The sequence below is a fragment of the Chiloscyllium plagiosum genome, chromosome 17 (assembly GCF_004010195.1).
Source record: "Chiloscyllium plagiosum isolate BGI_BamShark_2017 chromosome 17, ASM401019v2, whole genome shotgun sequence".
Taxonomy (NCBI): domain Eukaryota; kingdom Metazoa; phylum Chordata; class Chondrichthyes; order Orectolobiformes; family Hemiscylliidae; genus Chiloscyllium; species Chiloscyllium plagiosum.
The window spans coordinates 55,500,227-55,518,965 of NC_057726.1; the positions used below are offsets into that span (position 1 = coordinate 55,500,227).

General features: G+C 43.4%; 1 protein-coding gene across 12 annotated transcripts in view; it reads right to left on the minus strand.

Annotated features, from left to right (window-relative positions):
• nlrc5 (NLR family, CARD domain containing 5) overlaps positions 1 to 18,739 on the minus strand; it is a 181,119-nt gene that overhangs the window by 11,926 nt on the left and 150,454 nt on the right. For 9 of the 12 annotated variants that reach the window (XM_043707157.1, XM_043707155.1, XM_043707156.1 and 6 more), the window contains 8 exons: positions 18,358 to 18,441; positions 15,203 to 15,286; positions 14,039 to 14,122; positions 11,456 to 11,539; positions 10,263 to 10,346; positions 9,756 to 9,839; positions 3,893 to 3,976; positions 2,285 to 2,368 (listed from right to left, as the gene is read on the minus strand). In XM_043707157.1, the coding sequence (XP_043563092.1) occupies positions 2,285 to 2,368; positions 3,893 to 3,976; positions 9,756 to 9,839; positions 10,263 to 10,346; positions 11,456 to 11,539; positions 14,039 to 14,122; positions 15,203 to 15,286; positions 18,358 to 18,441 (672 nt within the window). Of the gene's footprint in view, positions 1 to 1,418; positions 1,521 to 2,284; positions 2,369 to 3,892; positions 3,977 to 9,755; positions 9,840 to 10,262; positions 10,347 to 11,455; positions 11,540 to 14,038; positions 14,123 to 15,202; positions 15,287 to 18,357; positions 18,442 to 18,739 lie in introns of all 12 variants that reach the window. The other 3 variants (XR_006314163.1, XR_006314162.1, XR_006314161.1) reach the window with 1 other exon arrangement.

The following is an 18,739-nucleotide window of genomic DNA, read 5'->3' on the forward strand; positions in this document are numbered from 1 at the left end:
ACACTGCCACACCCACCCACTTACATACTGCCACACCCACACACAGACATACAGACTGCCACAGCCACCCACAGACACACACTGCCACCGCCACCCACAACGCCACACCCACCCACACACCGCCACACCCACACACACACAGACACACACGCACTGCCACAGAACTGCTCACAGCACTCTCGCTGTGGCCTAACTAATGTTACACAACTCCATTATAACCTCATTGCTCTTATATTCAATGCCTCGACTAATACAGAAGACCATTTGTCTTCTTGACCACCTTATTGGCTTGTCCTGCTGCCTTCTAGGATCTATGGACATGTACACCAAGGTCTGCTGATCCTCTGTGGAGCCCAGCATCTTGTCATTCACCATGAACTCCCTTGCCTTGTTTGTCCTCCAAGCGTGCATCACTTCACATTTCCATCTGCAGCGAGGTCCAAAACCGTGGTCTGATTTTTGATCAGTAAAGGAGTGAAAGATTATGGTGAGCAGGTTAAGTGGGGCTGAGACCATGAGAAGATCAGCGATGATCTTATTGAATGGTGGAGCAGGCTCGATGGGCCAGGTGGCCTATTCCTGCTCCTAATTCTGATGTTCTTATTAAAGCTTACTTCCTCTGCATTTATCACACCATCTATTTTCGTGTCATCTGTGGAACTTACTAATCAAACTTCCTACCTTCATGTCTGGATCATTAATGCTAATCACAAACTGCAAAGGACCCAGCACTGAACTCTGTGTTCCGCTACTGGACATAAGCTTCTAAAATTTCTCAAAAGACCTTTTGACCATCACTCTGTGCTTCCTGCCGCTAAGTCAGTTTTGGATCTAATTTGCCGAATGGCCCACATCTCAAGGGCTCTTACCTTCTTGACCAGTCTCCCATGAGACAACCTGTCAAAAGGCCTTACTGAGATCCATGTAGACTATAACAACTGCACTGCCCTCACCCACATACCAATCACCTCCATTAGAAAATCAAATTTGTTAGTTATGATCTCCCTCTGACAAAGCCAATAAATAAAACAAACTAAATTGAGAAATTCTGTCCCTCAGAACGTTTCCAAAAGGTTCCCTACCACTGATATTAGATACACTGGTTTATAGCTCTCTGGTTAATCCCCATGATCCTTCCTGATTAATAGCACTGCATGAGCTGTTTCCAATCCTTTGGCATCTCCTGTATCCAGGCAGGATTGGAAAATGTAGGTCAAGGCCCCCCCATCCCTCGCCTTGCCTCATACAGCAGGCTTGGATAGATCTCTGATCTTAAGCCTGCTAAAACCTCTTCCCTCTCCAAGCTAATTTGTTCAAGGTGATTACATGTCATCCACCCTGATTCCTATATCTTCCTTATTCTTCTCGATAGTGAATAGCCTCACCCCACTGCAGAAAGTACTCATCTAAATCTTCACCTCCATCTTCTGGCTTCACACACAAATTGCCACCTTGGTCCCTCCTTCTTCCCTGATCGAAGTCTGAAGACAGTCCCTCATTTTGCTTTCTCCTTTACCAGTCTGTAATGAAGGAGAAAGTGAGAGCTGCAGATGCTGGAGAGTCAGAGTTGAAAGCAGCTGCTCTGGAAAAGCACAACAGGTCAGACAGCATCCAAGGAGCAGAAGAGTCACGACTCTCAGGAATAAGCCCTTCATCAGGAACCCAAATTCAGGGTACAGCATTAAACCACCACACATTAAAATGGCCACTTAAGGACCTCAACCGGAGCAAGGGCAGGAGGATTGGCCTATGTCTAGTCCCCTGCCCTAGAAGTGGGAACAGGTTGGCATTAGCAGGAGGGTATTCGAAAGGCCTCACAATGAACTTTGTAGGTCCTTCCCTTACCACAGGCATGCCAATGTAACATTCTAGGTGAAAGTTAGTACCGCGGATGCTGGAGATCAGAGTCGTGAGTGTGGTGCTGGAAAAGTACAGCAGGACAGGCAGCATTCGAGGAGCAGGGGAATCGACGTTTTGGGCAAAAGCCCTTCATCAGGAATATAACATTCTGCCATGTACAGTTTTCACTCACTTGTATTATAATGTATTGGGCCCTTGTGTTATCACCTCTATATTTATACGGCAAACCAACTGAACCTTATACCCAGCAGAAATATCGGTCAGCTTCTCAGCGGTATATAGGGCAGGCATATCATTAATGGATGATAATGTCCAAATCCAGTACATTATTACAAACCACATAATGTACCATTGCCATATCTCTTTCACCAGCACGAGAGCCTTGCCAACATGATGTGCTCCTGAAATTCAATGTTGTACTTACTCGAGTTTCTTCAAGCACAGCATTCTTGGTAGGGCATCAGCCAGCCTCACTGCACCCTCGTCACCAATGTCATTCCAAGATAGGCTGTGAAAAGTTACGAAGAGTTAGAACAGTTTTCATCAGGACCTCACGTCATCAAAGTGCAGTAAGTAAGGCATCAAAGGCCTGTGGCTTTAGATTGTAATGGGGGAGAACTCAGAATGCTGAGTAACCCACGTGGAAAGGATCATGGGTCAAGACTTGATCTTTCAACAGCACTCACCCCTTCACATTGCAGAAATGCTGCATTTATGATGCAGTGTTCCACATTTATATCATGGACGTGAGTAGAATCAGCAGTATTGCCCTTATCCTGGGCAAAAAGTCCTCGGTCCCCCTGAGATTTTGTTTTCCAGCACAGTGTAAGAGCTGGGACTCATTGTTGGATGGGGACATTCTAAGGCTTTGGCTTCAGTTTTAGGTTTTATCAATTTTTGGATGAACTGCTATCAGCTAAATATCCTTAAGATGGCCCCCTGGATGTGATGTGCCCTTTTGCATTCAGGTGAAAGGTACATTGAGGGAAAATGTAGAGTGTCCGTTGCTGGGATGGTCAAGTCATTAGTCAGAAGGGTTCATAAAACCAAACGCCAGGCTGAATAAGGGACACATACCCTTAAACCAAACACCAGGCTGTATAAGGGGCACCTATCCTTAAACCTACTCGCTTAATGTAAGAAAAGAAAAAAAAAGTTTGTATTCTATAACCCGGATGACCGAATTTATTGCTGCCATCTCAGTTATGATGCCAGCTTGGCACTGGAGAAATGTACAATGGAACAAGATGAATCATCCACGCAAAGAGCTCATTGGGAGGTGGCAGTATCACGCAGTTGGTGACAACCTCATCCACAAATTCACACAGAGCACTCTGTAATTTGTGCCATGCACTACCAGTGACAGTAAGAGATCAGAAAATTAGCCTTCAGCCTGATATTTATTTTTAAAAAGAACTCTGACCAACTATTAATCAAAATCATTACAGTGCAGTAAACATATGTTTTACAACAATCAATTCAACAAAAGGTCAATTCAGGTTACACATTCACCGACTTCATGTCACTGTGTAACCAGGATGCTTTGCATTGTCACACAATGAGGTAAGCACTTCAACTGGCTGCAGTACATTTAAATCCAGACAGAGAGAGGGGGAGGGACACAGAGACAGAGGGAATAAAGGCAGAAAGACAGAGCGAGACAGAAACAAAAGGAGACAGACAGAGAGAATCAGTCAGACAGAGATAGACAGAGATAGAGGGAGACAGGCACAGAGACAGACAGAGGCAGACAGAAGGAACCAGAGGGGGGTCACTTCAATAGTTTAAGCAAAACAAAATGAAGAAAAAAGTTCAACCTCTTTATGGTCATCAGGAGAGAACAAGGCAGGATGGAAAACTGAATCTTTTAGTGACTAACATGAAATGTGTTCACAAGTTTTGAAATGAGAGTCAGCTTGATGCTGTTAATTAAAACTGCAGCAATTTGGTTAAACCAGAGCTCCCGTTTATCTCAAAATGCAGACACCAGCTGTCTCACGGTCTCTTCGCATCAAAGAGATGTAACACTTACATGACCTCTTCAATACTGGGACAGCACACAAGTCCAGCTGTGAGCTCCGCTGCAACACGGTCATCAAACCTGTTCAGCCGCAGGCTACAAGAGAGAACACCACGGTAGGTAAATCCGAAAACACCGAACAACACAATGTTCACACACGCTTTGGCACAGAAAACTAACTTTTCTTCCAACATCCTGGTACCATAGCCCAGAAAGAAAATTTGCCCCATTGTCGAATCAGATCCAGGCTAATTGGTGAGAAAAACTAAACCTATCTCTCTTTGTGGATACAGTTTATTAATCACTCAGCCTTACAGCTGCTTTCACACACTAGTCCTCCCTTTTCTTATAGAAGCAACCTGTTCAGCGATGTAATAATGTAGCGCTGGAGCAGGTACGACTTGAACCCACGCCTCCTAGCTCAGAGGTTGGGGCACTACCACTACACCTCAGGAATCTAGGCTTTTCTACCTTTATATTTCCTAATCACCTTGTTCAGGGTTATTATTAAACATCTCTGGAGTAGTTGGGTCTTGAACCCAGGTCTCCAGGCTCAGAGATAGGGACACTACCACTTCACCATAGCAGCCCTAGCTTTTCTAACTTTATTTTATTTCTCTTTTATATCCAGAAGTGGCATCACGCTCAACTGACGTGCCCCATTACCAAAACCAGCATGACTTCTTTTTTAAAAACTATTATTTGTCACCAGTAAAACACCCGTATGGCCAATCAGATATAGTCAAGAAAACCTTACAACCAATGCAAACCGTCACAAGTTAGGAGGAGGTAGGAAGAGAGGGAAGGGGTTAAATCAAAATGAATTTGGAGGTGGAATAAAACATTGATCACCCATGATGCCCATCTCTCTCCATATCTAACTTAACATTTACCCTGTCAATTCACCCCAATCACCTGCTGAACTACTGAGATATTAATATAGATTAGATTCCCTACAGTATGGAAACAGGCCCTTCAGCCCAACCAATCCACACCGACCCTCTGAAGAGTAACCCACCCAGTCCCATTTCCCTCTGACTAATGCACCTAACACTACGGACAATCTAGCATGGCCAATTCACCCAACTTGCACGTCTTTGGACTGTGGGAGGAAACCGGAGCACCCGGAGGAAACCCATGCAGACACGGGGGGAATATGCAAACTCCACACAGACAGTCGCCCGAGGTTGGAATTGAACCTGGGTCCCTGGCGCTGTGGGGCAGCAGTGCTAACCACTGAGCCACCGTGTCCCGCTTCTTAAATAAAAACTTTTAATGAAATAAACATTCTTGAACACAACTAATGAAGAGTAAAGAAAATCATGATTTTATATTGTGTCTTATTTTAAAATACAACCCATCAATAGTGAAATTATATATTTTTCATAATCAAAATAATACTATTGATTGTTCATATTCTCCCTGTTTTCTATGTACTAAAACATTAAAACACAAAGTGATGCAAAAAATTAGTTTTGTTTTCCTTTTTCTGAAGCACTTCTCATGTTATCTTTTTTTGAGGATTTCCAATCATTTCCTGGACCAAGCATCATTTTATTTTGTTGTGCAAGAATCTAACAACTTATGATTTCCATTGGCCTACTTCATTTTTTAAAAATCGCTTTACTTCCTAATATTTCGTTTATACTGGGGAGGTCAATCCTCAACCAATTCTCAGAGACACCCTTTCCTGAATGTACATTAATGTGAAAGGGTGGAATGGTGATAAGAAATAGTAGAGTAAGATCTGGTGCAGGGGCCTCGCAAAGTGTTGCTTCATGTTGGCACCATCTTGAATCCTTGAACGGTTATCCACTTAACATTCTATTCTTTCAATATTTCTCAGATTTCCCTTTCCTTGAGATTGTTGCTCATGTGTACCTGTAGCTTCTGCTTGTGCCAACGTTTCACCAGGTAAGGGGTAACTAGTCTTTTTATTTTCCTGGCTCCCCAGCCCTAAAAACATTCCTTATTTTTTCCCAACAAACTGACGATAAACACTGCTGTACTAGAGTAGCCATGTTGTAGATTGGCATGTGAAACCTTGCTAAGAAGGATTAGCTACATATATTCTGGGTCACACAAGGCTGGAAATGTGAATGTGCTCTTTTGTGAAATTAATTTGAAATAACTTTACAGAGGCCAGTATCCCATCGCCAAGTCACCCTTTATTTACACGTGCACAGTACAGGATGCTGATCCAGCTAGCTCAGAGTTGGCTTGTAGAGTGAAGAGAAGTCCTGTTTATATCTGCCAGGCCTGATTCATTGCTTGGACCAGATTAACAGCCCCAATCAGGGAACTCATATGCTACAATATTCATCTGGCTGACCTTGTTCCAATCGCGATGTAATTTCTTTAAGATTATTTGTACTCGCTCTGCAGACTTACTCAACAGTGCCATGTTTCATTCTCCACTATCAATGTCACTCTTGTTCTAAGCCAGTCAATGAAACAGAAACCAAAATATCTTTCTGTGTCGAAGACGTTTATTAAGTACTCAGTCTTACAGCTCATTGCATACCACTCACCTGCTCCAACTCTTTATTTCAACCCAATTGCCTGGTTAATTTTTCACTATATTTACACCTTGGCTTGGAATAACCTTCAGGATCAGGTTTCCCTGGCTGGTTTCCTTGAAACTCACCTCTAGCCAGTGTTAGTTAAAACCAAAGCAGAACCCTTCACCCATCGCCCTGGGCTGATGTTAGCCATTTCTAGGAGCTGAATGGAGACTCTTTCTGCATTAAATCAGGAATGGTGCCTCCTTGGTGTCACATGGGAGCTCTGAACACTCATAAAACCTGGGGTTCACAGTGCCACAAATGTGTGTAAAACAGGGCATTGCAAATAATTATATGCCAATAACTTTTGACATTCCTAATGGTGTATAACATAGCATATGCGTCAATATTACAGTATGTTTTTTTTTCAGTATTAAAGGTGCACCACTTGTGGATTTACAAATACTTTGTTGTTTACTGTGCATTTCATGGTGCCCACAGAATTATCATCCATGGCTCTGGAGCTTCCTTAACCTGCAGGGAGGTAACTCATCCTGTAAATATTCATCAGTACTGTCCCATTCATAGCTACAGAATCAAATATGCATTATGGATTGCAAATTCTGATTTAACACTTGGGACTTCCACAGACTGAAATAGTTTTCAAAAAAAGGATGAAAAATACAGATTTAAAATGGTCGCAGGCATCACGTGACCACAAAGTTGCCATGTTTGATGGAGCCAAGGTGGACTAGACAGGAGGTCGCTGAGCTGAGATGAACATTTTATCTGTAGGCAATCAAACCAGCTGGCGACATCCTCCCTCTCCCCTCGATCCCCTCCTTAGGAGTGGTAATCCTTCTCCTCTCTAATTTGTACCTTCATGAGTGAGATAACCGCACAGAGGCTGGTATCACATCACCAAGTCCCCCTTTTACTTGCATGTGCACAGTACACTGGATGTGACCTGCTAGCTTGGAGGCAGGCCCTTGACGTCTGGAGACATTCTGAGACTCCTGTTTTTTTTTCCAGGAAGAAACGAAACACCCGAGTGGTCAGTGAGACACTCCTGTTTCTCTTTTTTTTCTTTATTTAACCCCCACACTACCGCCTAACTGTGGTAGTGCTTATTTTTCCCCAGCACCCATGGTGTGTGGGTGCAGGTGTGAGACACAGTGAGAGACATAAGGTGCACGAATCTTTATCCAGAGACTCCTGTTTATATCTGTCAGCCAGGACACCCTGATTGGACCAGTTAATAACCCCACTCAAGGATGTCATAGTCAATAAGACCTACCTAGTTCCAGTCACTACCATGAAATTTGTTTTAACAGGACGGAATGAAATATTACCTACAGATGGTGAATACAACCAGCATGTATCTCAAGGTAAAAGAAAAGCAGGGAGGTGGATTTTTGGCTGCAGAACTGAAACAGACTGATAGACCACCTTCTGAAGAAAACAGGTTGATGACAATACTGATTGAAAAGAGAATACCAGGAAATGAAGAATTTAAGAGGGAATGTACTTGAAAATGGTAGCTGTAATAACGTATTTTTCTTATTTTTCTCAGGGTATAGCAGATAATAAACTTGTCTTTTTTTAAACTTGTGATTGGTGCATTACTGCTACAGCAGAAATTAGTTAACTACATAGCATTGCCCCATGCTAAAATAGTGACCAACCATTTCAACTTTTGAAAAGGAAAGACAATTCATTCCTTCTCACTTGTGGCAACAGTTTCAAACATTGTGGGAGTGAACCTCAGCTCATTGCTCTTGTTTTTTATAACATCTGCCTAACAATTGTCTTTATGTAGCACCGTTAACATTATAAATCACCACACATCATCTCACAGGAGAGTTAGCAGGTAAAATTTGACACTGATCAGTCACCATGTGGAGATTTTGAGTGAAACCCTGCAAGTCCACCATGAGACAATTTGCTATCCATCACCTTTATGAAGGATACCACTGATTCCTCAGTTTCCTAAACATACTTCACAAAATGTTACTCACAAAGTAGAGTTTCCCTGGTATTATCTGTTGTCCTAGTTCCTGGCTATCATTATGTCATAGCCACCCATGACATAATGATGACAAACATATGACCCTCTTACATGTGCAGGCCTTCCCACTTTGAGAGGAAACAGGGATTGACTATGTGACAGCTAGCATCACCACAACCATTGCCTTACTGCAGGGGAAATGGGGCCCCCACTCACAAATGTCAAAGCATTTCCAATTCCAAACAGGTCATGTGATCACCAAGATTGTGGCCTTCTCTCAAACTTCAGAGAAAACACCGCCCCACTGGTCATCAAGACCCAGCAGCAGGGGAACAACAGCAGATGGCGAACCCTACTGATTAGGAAGCGGGTCCTGATAGCAGCAGTCTTGTTATTGTTGTCAGAAAGCTGGCTGTCTGTGTGGTCATAGAGTCATAGAGATGTACAGCATGGAACATTCTCCCAGTGTCTGTGTGGGTTTCCACCGGATGCTCCAGTTTCCTCCCACAGTGCAAAGATGTGCAGGTTTGGTGAATTGGCCATGCTAAATTGTCCATAGTGTTCCGGGATGTGCAGGCTAGGTGGGTTCGCCATAGGAAATGTGGGCTAATGTGGTGCATCTGGGACGGATGTTCTTCATAGGAACAGTGTAGACTTGACGGGCTAAATGGCTTCTATCTGCACTGTGGGGATTCTGTGATTCTAAGTTGACTTTATGTAAACACTAATTTCTTTAACTTAGTGGGCGGCACGGTGGCACAGTGGTTAGCACTGCTGCCTCACAGCGCCTGAGACCCGGGTTAAATATATATTCTTCACAGTGTACGCAATTCAGCCCCTTTTTCGTGCTCTGCTAATCAGATCTCAGCTGATGTGCAGCACAACTCTAGATATCCATCTTGTCTTCTTGGCTCTTGCGGCAAAATGGTAGTATCCCTGTCTCTGAACCAGGAGATCAAGCCCCACTAGCTCCAGAGGTGTGTCATAACATCTCGGAACAGGTCGATAAAATATACCTATCCATCACCTATCCTGTCTTCTACCTTTCAATGCCCAAACACAACAAAACGCTTCACCTTGAAGTTTTCAATTGATCTGTAATCGCTTTGTTGTTGGGGGGACAGAGGTTAAGATTTCCACTACCCTCTGTGTGAAGATATTCTCTATCACATTGGACCTTCATTATATTCTTAAACGGGGAATTAACATGGAAATCGGAACTTTCACATGAAGTAATCAACACTTTTCAGTCACAAATCTTGAATTAACATTTAAGACCTAAAGAAGAAACCTCATTTATAGCCATGTATCATAGCCTGGTAATTGCCCAATATCTCACACACACTGCATGTGAGGCACTTACTCCAGCGTTTTTAAAGATGTCATTTTTTGTAGAGCCATTGCGAGCTCCATCACTCCTTTGTTCCCAATGTGGTTTTCAGGTAAACTGCAGAATACAAGAAAATGAGCAATGAGTGCAATGACACAGCATTTTACCATCACCGAGAAGCAGCCCTTTCTCTGCTGTATTTTTGTGAACTGGGTAGATAACTTTTAGGAGCTTTGTGGCACTTCCCAAAGTTGGATATTTAGTTTTCAAATCTTTTCTATTAGATATCGGTGTTTCTTTTTAATGGATGCAGGGCCCAGGAAGGTGAGACCTGGATGACTGTGGTGGCTGGGAATCTGATAATTTCTTCATGTGGATCCAAACGTGCAGAAAGTGTCGGGCTACCGTCTTAATCTAAAATATTGATCTTAATAAAAGCAATAATTTTAGACTGTGAAATGGACAACAGCCTCTGGATATTTGGAAGAGGGAATAAACTTGCTTGATATGATAACTTAGAAAATGCCCGAAAATGTTCACCTTATTACTTCGATACTTGAGCACAGTGCAAGATGTTGTGCCAGGATCTCTCCGCCATCAGAACTGAGCTCAGTGGAATGGAGGCTGAAACGTGAGGCAGACAAGAGTGGGTTATTTCTGGCTCAAGTTATACTTTAGCCAGACTTACAAAACAACTAGTGCATCATTTTAACCTAACTGCTCATGGACAGGCCAGGGGATCAGGTAGGACATCAATATTTCACACTGCCTGACCCTCCTTCCCAATATCAAAAGTGACAAACCAGCACTGCACTTGCCCTGTCATAGAATCACTACAGTGTGAAAGCAGGCTATTCAGCCCATTGCATTCATATCGATCCTCTGAAGAGTACCCCACTCAAACCCTTACACTATTCCTGTAACCTTGCATTTCCCATGGCTGCTCCACCTAACCTGCACACCTCTGAACACTATTTAGCATGGCCAATCCACCTAACATGCACAGCTTTGGACTGTGGGAAGAAACTGGAGCACATCCACACAGACATGCGGCGAATGTGCAAACTCCACAGTCACCTGAGGCTGGAATCGAACCCAAGTCCCTGGCGCTGTGAGGCAGCAGTGCTAACCACTGAGCCACCGTGCCACCCTGGCAGGTCCCAATGAATGGGTTGAGTTAAAAATTCCCACCAGCAGATGGAGACATGACACCTCTTATTAAATCATTTACATTTCCTTTAAAAAGAGCCTCAAACTACAGTACATTAGGAATCTGCAAGAGTTCTAGGAAATAGTTGTCTGGTGGTCTGCGAAAGTATTGCCAAAGATGGACATATTTTATCAACGCTTTTTTTATTTTACAATCATCAGAACAATTTGCAAGAAATACCAATTTAAATGAGAAAGAAAAAAATTCTACTGAACGAGAGGAGAGTGCGGAATAGTTGACAAGTGGACTCTGATTGGTAGACGCATTGTTATGGAGAAGGCACTAGTTAGATGATGATTGACAGTTAACCACCAAGCTTTGCCGACATTTAAACCAAGCAGCTTTGACAAAATGTATCTCTTCTCAGCTATACTCAATTTTAGAAATGTGGAAATAACAAAAAAGTGAAATTCTTATTCAGTTAAGGGCAGATAGAGAGTGATCCTTAATAAATTACATGAAGCCTATTGATCAATACATCCACAGCACACACATACAAGAATGAACATCAGACAGCACTTACTTCAACGTCTTTAAATAGGGCAGCTTGGGCAGGGCTTCCGACAATTTCTTTGCAGTCTGATCGCCGATCTTGTTTGTGGACAAACTGCATGTTTGCGTTAGTCAGGCAAAGTGAAAAGAAATTGCTGTCAGTATTCAATAACGCCTTACAGGAACACCATGAATGGTTGCACCAACTGTTAATGACAAGGTCAGGCTTGAAAGAAAATGCTGGAGAACATTCAGTCTGAAATATCTTCAGGTCAGAGCCAGAGTTTGAAAGTAATCTTCAGATTTGATTTGAATTTAGCAGGAGTGGTACACAAGATTAGTTTAAAAAAAACTGAAGTTCGGAAATAGTTGGGTTGCAGAGGGATGAAAATGTGTGTTTTCAGGCTCTTCTTAATAAGTGACACACAGGCCCTCATAATGATGGCTTCGGGAAATGACACAGCCCGCAAAAGTGGCAAACAACAATTACAAGGCAGATTCGCCACTAAATCCCAGCTGCAATTTTCCAAACTGTGCCTATCCTTGGGAAGGTGCTTCTCCAAGGGAGAGAATCCGGAATGGATTGTGAGTACAGAGAAGGTTTTGGATTTCCCATCTGTTTGGGCTTTACTGCTGCCTTAAAGACCATTTTTGTGCCCCAAAGTGGAGCGATTTTATACATATACATCTCCCTGCTATTTGGTCATATCTGTGTCTGACCTTCCTGAGCCAATGTATTAATGATTAGTTCTTGCTGCTGGCCTCAAGTTCTTTCACTGTTGAATTTGCAATTGGAGGGCAAGCCAATGTGTTTGGAGGATGAAATTTAGTCCGTTAGAGGGTGCCGTCACATCCTGGAATCTCTCTCTCTCTCTCCCTGTAGATCTACCTCACTTTGGTGACAGACAATGACAATGGGGAGGGTCTATTTCCAACTGACTCCCTCGCTCACTCCCACAACAGCTCCAACGCCAATGCCCAAAGATTCTGGATAGTTCTGCAGAAGCCCTCGAACTACACTGCATATCCCGGTGACAGAAACTACACAGAGTGGGTCATGACCTAGCTTCATGAGACAGACAGTATCCACCGAGGTGGCATTAACTCTCTTTGACAGGTGCTGGCTACCTTGGAACTAATTGCTTCAAGGGCTTGGGTTAGGAAAGAGGCAGATGCCAAGTGATGCCCCATGCTGTAGAAGTGCCTGTCCTGACTGGTGCAACAATGGGAAGAACCCGCAGGACAACTGAGGCCTGAAACATACCTGCTCCCTCATGACACAATGCTGTGGCGTGGCACGGTGGGGGAGGGGGGGGGCACCCCTCCTCACCCTCGATCGAACATCACCCACTGTTTCCCCATTTCAAGCAACTGCCAAACCAAGGGATCAGTTCTGAACCTGCTCTCTCTCTCTCTCTCTACTGAAGAATGCTCTTTCCTTTTGCGATTTCCCACCACCACTTAATGCCTTACCCCTTCAGGATTTGGAAAGGCTCCTTCACTGGTGGAGAGGGCTTTCTGAAACTCCCACCCACCCCATTCGCTTTCCAGATTCTTACTTCAAAACACTCCGTCCCTTTAAACTCCACGTGCATGCAATCTCCCTCGAACCATCACGAACATCCTTTCTCCATCCATCTCAGTCCCACTTTCCATGGCTTAGTGTTAAATTATAAGTCCCTAGCCACCATACTTTGGTATTTTTGATGCTACAATTTAAGAATGGTGACCATGGGAAATCACGGAATTAGAGTCAACCTAAGCCTATTCTCAGCAAAAGTCTGGGCTCTGCAATTAAAGGTAAAGTGACGAGGCAGATTGAACAATTTTGATGCTCGGAAGATTTGAGCAAATAAGGCTGCACAGGAATGCTGAATAGGCTGGTGCTGTTTTCTCTGGAGCGTCGGAGGCTGAGGGACGATGATTTAGAAGTTTGTAAAATCATGAGGGGCATAGATAGAGTGAATAGCCAGAGTCTTTTTCCTAGGATAGGGGAGTCCAAAACTAGAGGGGAAAGATTTTAAAGGGACTTAAGAGGCAATTTGTTCACACAGAGGGTGGTGCATGTATTGAATGAGCTGCCAGAGGAAGTGGTGGAGGCTGGTACAATTGCAACATTTAAAAGGCATCTGGATGGTGTTATGAACAGGAAGGGTTAAGAGAGATATGGGTCAAATGCAGGGATTAATTTAGGATATCTGGTTGGCATGGACAGGTTGGAATGAAGGGTCTGTTTCCATGCTGTACAGCCCCATGACTCCATGAACTACCAGAAACTACAATTGGCTACATTCCTGATTCACTTAGAACTACATGGAGGTGAAAATCTGCTCCCTTTACAAAAATGGGATCTGGGAGAAGACCAATTGTGTGCAGTGTTTTGAGAGTATACAGGCAGCCAACTCTCTTAATACAAGTGGATGGTACTTTCTCAAACCAGATCTGACCAATCAGCATGGTGTATGTGGATAATGCTCCAGGTCACTGACCTTCTATTGATCTGAAATGCGAACTCGGCTTCTCTCTCTGTGGCAACTGCTGACCTGCTGAGCATGTCCAGCATTTTCTGCCATGACTTCAGATTTCCAAACCTGTAACATTACAATGCACTCACTGAATCTCTTCCACCGATGGGCACTGTTTGAGAGCTTGTGCCAATCTCTCCCCACCGGTCGCTGTGATGTTGTTCTGAGTCAAGCTAATAATCAAAAGACAAAAAGTGTGTGAAACATATCGAAATGTACCGAATGCTAAAGCTCCTGTTGCTTTGTCACATCACAACGATGTGTACTGCCATCTGCAGTCAAAGTAATGTTCAAATGAAATTAGTTGCTTATTGATATTTTGATGGGATTGATATCCCACTTTCAATGGTTTTGTATTAAATTACAAGTCCCTAGTCCCCATACTTTGATATTTTTGATGCTACAATTTAAGAATGGTGACCATGGGAAATCAGAGAATTAGTGCCTACCTAAACCTATTCTCAGCAAATGGCTGGGCTCTGCAGTTAAGGATAGAGTGACGAGGCTGCTTGAACATTGTTAGCTCATCAAAGAAATAAAATAGAACAGAAATGAATTATTATGTGTACTTTTACACGAACAGTACAGTGAAAAGTTTTACAAGTTGCAAAGAGACGACCAACGTGGAATTGTGAAACCCACAGCATACTAGAGAAACCCAGCCAGTCTGGCTGCAGCTGCTGAATTTCTGCAGCTTTCCCTGGGCTTGTTTCAGGTTTTCAGCGTCCACAGTATGTTGTTTTTAATGGGTTTGTGAAAGGTAGGTGCCAGACGATAATTGCTTGCTGTTTTTGAAGAGAGGAGTAAAGTGGCCCACAGGGAAATGTCTGTGAATATTATTTCTGTGGACTTCCAGTTGCAATACGAAGAGATCCCTCATTAGAGACTGTCAACTAAAATGAAAGCTCAACGAATTGAAGGAATGTATTGGCTAGGTTCAGAAACTGGCTAAAAACCAGACAAACAGAGATTGGGAATAAAATGTGGCGTTCGAGTCAGAAAGAAGTGACTCACAATATCCCACAGTGATCTATGAAGGGACCTGCCCCCAACTATTCCTATATTTATTGATAATTCAGGTGAATATATGGTTATATACACATTCAGTTTTGCTGATAATATGATCATGGAAGCATTGAATTATAAACAAATATTAACAGATTAAGTTCATGAGTCAAACTCAACTAGGGTCGCTGCTGCAGATTCTTAATTTGCCCACAAGCCTCAGTCAGGATTCTTACGCAATCACTTACTTCAATATCTTCAAATGCTTCATAACAGGAAGGACATCAGCAAGTTTCATCACTCCCACATCTTCGATGGTGTTGCCACATAAGCTGAATCGGAACAGAGAATGTATTTATTTTAGAATTTACAGGAACAAAGCTGTTCTTTCTCAACATGACTTAGCACATCAGAACAATAAGATGAAAGATAATACGTCTTGCATTTTTATTTTGACTTGGTGTTCCACACAATTTCATGGCAGCACATACTCTTGACAACAAACCCTCACTGGACTAAATGGACTCAGCCTGTCCTACAGTGCAAGATATTAGGAACAAACCTCTCAAGAGAGCTTAGTGAATTCTGTCATCTAGTTTTTTTGAGCTAAAGCATTACCCTGGGTTACCAAACTTTCCCTGACTCTGTGCCCTTTGGAGACCCTCTATCTTACAGTGAGCATGCTCATATTGGACCATGCGGTATGGCAGTAGCATTATAATCGTAAACATAAAGATCTATTGGTGCTTCCTTTTTGGTTGGATATCCTTAATCATTCCTTAAATATTTGTTAGAAAGTTACAGTACACGGTGGCAGATGGAATACGATGCGGCATAGTGGGAGATTACACATTTTGCTTGAAAGAATAGAGGTATAGACTAGTTTCTAAATGGGGAAAGGCTTCGGGAGATCTGAAGTGCAAAGGGACTTGGGAATCCTAGTTTAGGACTCTCTTGAGGTTAATGTGCAAATATTAACAGATTAAGTTCATGAGTCAAACTCAATTCGGATCGCTGCTGCAGATTCTTAATTTGCCCACAAGCCTCAGTCAGGATTCTTACTTTCCTGATGAAGGGCTTATGCCCAAAACATCGACTCTCCTGCTCCTTGGATGCTGCCTGATCTGCTGTGCTTTTCCAGCACCACACTCCCGACTCTAATCTGCAGTCCTCACTTGAGCCTATCAAAGCAGAAATGTCATGCTGAGGCTGCACAAAGCTCTGGTCAGAGCACATTTGGAACATTGTGAGCAGTCTTAAGCCCTGTAGCTAAGGAAGATGCGCTAGCATTGGAGGGGATCCAGAAGAGGTTTCCAAGAATGATCCCAGGGATGAAGAGTTTGTCATACAAGGAGCAATTGAGGACTCTGGGTCTGTACTCAATGGAGTTTAGAAGGATGTGGGGGCGGGTCTGATTGAACCCTACAGGCTAGAGTGGACATGCAGAAGATGTTTCTATGAGTTGGAGAGACTAAGATTGGAGGGTACAGCCTCAGGGTGATGGGATGACCCTTTAGCACTGAGATGAGGAGAAATACCTTCAGCCAGACAGTGGGGAACTAACTGCAGCAGGAGGATGTGGAGGCCAGTTATTGAGTGTATTTAAGACAGATAGGTTGGGTCTTGATTAGTAAGGGGGTCAAGGGTTACAAGGAGAAGGCAGGGGTTGAAACATTTTGCAGCCACAATCAAATGGCGGAGCAGATTTGATGGGCTGAATGGTCTAATTCTGCTCCCATATCTAATGGTCTCCTGGTCTAAAAGTCAGTCCCCATCCATCGCTTGCCACATTCCAACTGAATGTTGTTACTGAGAGGCTCTAACAGTCTTAATTTATGATCGATCATAGGTACCCTTCATTCATGAGGTCTAAACTGAATTAATCTCAATTTGTAAAGCTTTGTGGTCTCACAAACACGAAGGCACACCTGATCACACGTGGTCAGACTGCTCACTGGAAGCAAGAGAAGCAAGGTAGTGTTTCTTGTTATTTTGTCGAGCCTGTTTGGGTGTTTACTTCTTTTTTTTGACTACCTTTATCCTTCCAGTTGGATGGTCTATTCGGAGGGATGGTGCATTTTGGGAAGTGAGCTTGCTGTTCTGTCGTGGTCAGGAAAAAGTACCAACGCATCACCCAGGGCTAACTGCTCTCTTTTTGTATTCTTTCACAGGACATGGGCGCTGCTGGCAGGGTCAGGATTTGTTGGCCATCTCTTACTGACCCTGAACAAAGTGGCTCTCTAGGCCATTTCAGAGGTCAATTAAAAGGCAACCATATTGTTTTGGGTCTGGAGTTATATGTGGACAAGATGGCAGATAAAGATGGCAGATTTCCTCTCCCAGAGGACATTATTAATACGATGAATGTTTAGAACAAAAATCCAATGTTATCATGGTCATCATTACTGAGAGTAGCTTTAAGATCCAGATTTATTCATTAAATTTAAATTCCACTGCTTAAACAGTGAGATTCAAATCTATGCCTGTAGGATGGGGCTAGCTAGTGTATTAACCCAGTGACATTACAAATCTGCCACATGTTCTCCTTTCCCAGCAAGGAATTCTGCAGTGAATAACTCACCTTCCTGACACCTGAAAGCCTGTCCACCATCTACAAGTGACAAGTCAGGAGTGTGATAGATCACTCCTCACTAGCCTGGATGGGTGCAGTTCCAACAACACTCATGAAACTTGCCTTCCTGATGAAGGGCTTTTGCCCGAAACGTCGATTTCGAAGCTCCTCGGATGCTGCCTGAACTGCTGTGCTCTTTCAGCACCACTGATCCACCATCCAGGACAAAGCAACCTGCTTGATTGGCACCACATCCACAAGCAACCACTCCCTCCACCACAGACGCTCAGTAGCAGCAGTGTATACTATCTACAGCACCTTCCAAACCCACAACCGCTTCTCTCTGGAAGGACAAGAGCAGCAGCTATATGGGAACACCACCAGCTGCAAATTCCCCTCCAAGCCCTCACTGTGCTGACTTGGAAATATATCACCGTTCCTTTGCTGTTGCTGGGTGAAAATCCTGGAATTCCCTCCCTAACAGCACAATGGGTGCACCTACATTAGGGTGGACAGCAGTGACTCACCACCACCACCTTCTCAAGGGCAGGGACATGGGTAGTAAATACCAGTCCAGCCAGTAATGCTCAGATCCAATTAACAAACGCAAGAACTCCTACTCTTCCAACACCCCTTCAGATGGTGCTGGATTGCCAGATGAGATGTTACTGATCTCTCCTGACTGAGATTCAGTCAAAGTAATTAGCTGTGCACAAAATGGTTTCGAAATGTTTCTGAGGATCCCTTAAGTTTTGTAATGAAATATGCTAGCAGAGAGTCTCACCGCTGCGTGAAGTGAAATCAGACAGATCAATGAGGTAATGTACTTACTCGATTTCCACAATTGCAGGACAGCTTTTCAGTCCACTCGCCAGATGGGCTGCCCCTTTCCAACCAATGGAATTTGACCTCAAACTAAGAGAAGAACAGGAGGTGACATTAACGCCTCTGCTAACCACTCAGGCCATTCCCAATGCCAAAAACACTTGGAGGTGCTCAGAGGCATTGGAAGAAAGTTCTCAGTTTCTTCAACTCTTCTTTGTTCCCACAAATCATTACCATACATTGTTCAATACCATTACTGTTCAACAGCACAGACAAACAACCCAGGCCAATTATTTGTTAAAAACACAATTGGTGCACCTGACCAAGGACAGGTTGCACCTGAACCAGAAGGGCACCAATATCCTGGGGGGTAGGTTTGCTAGCACTC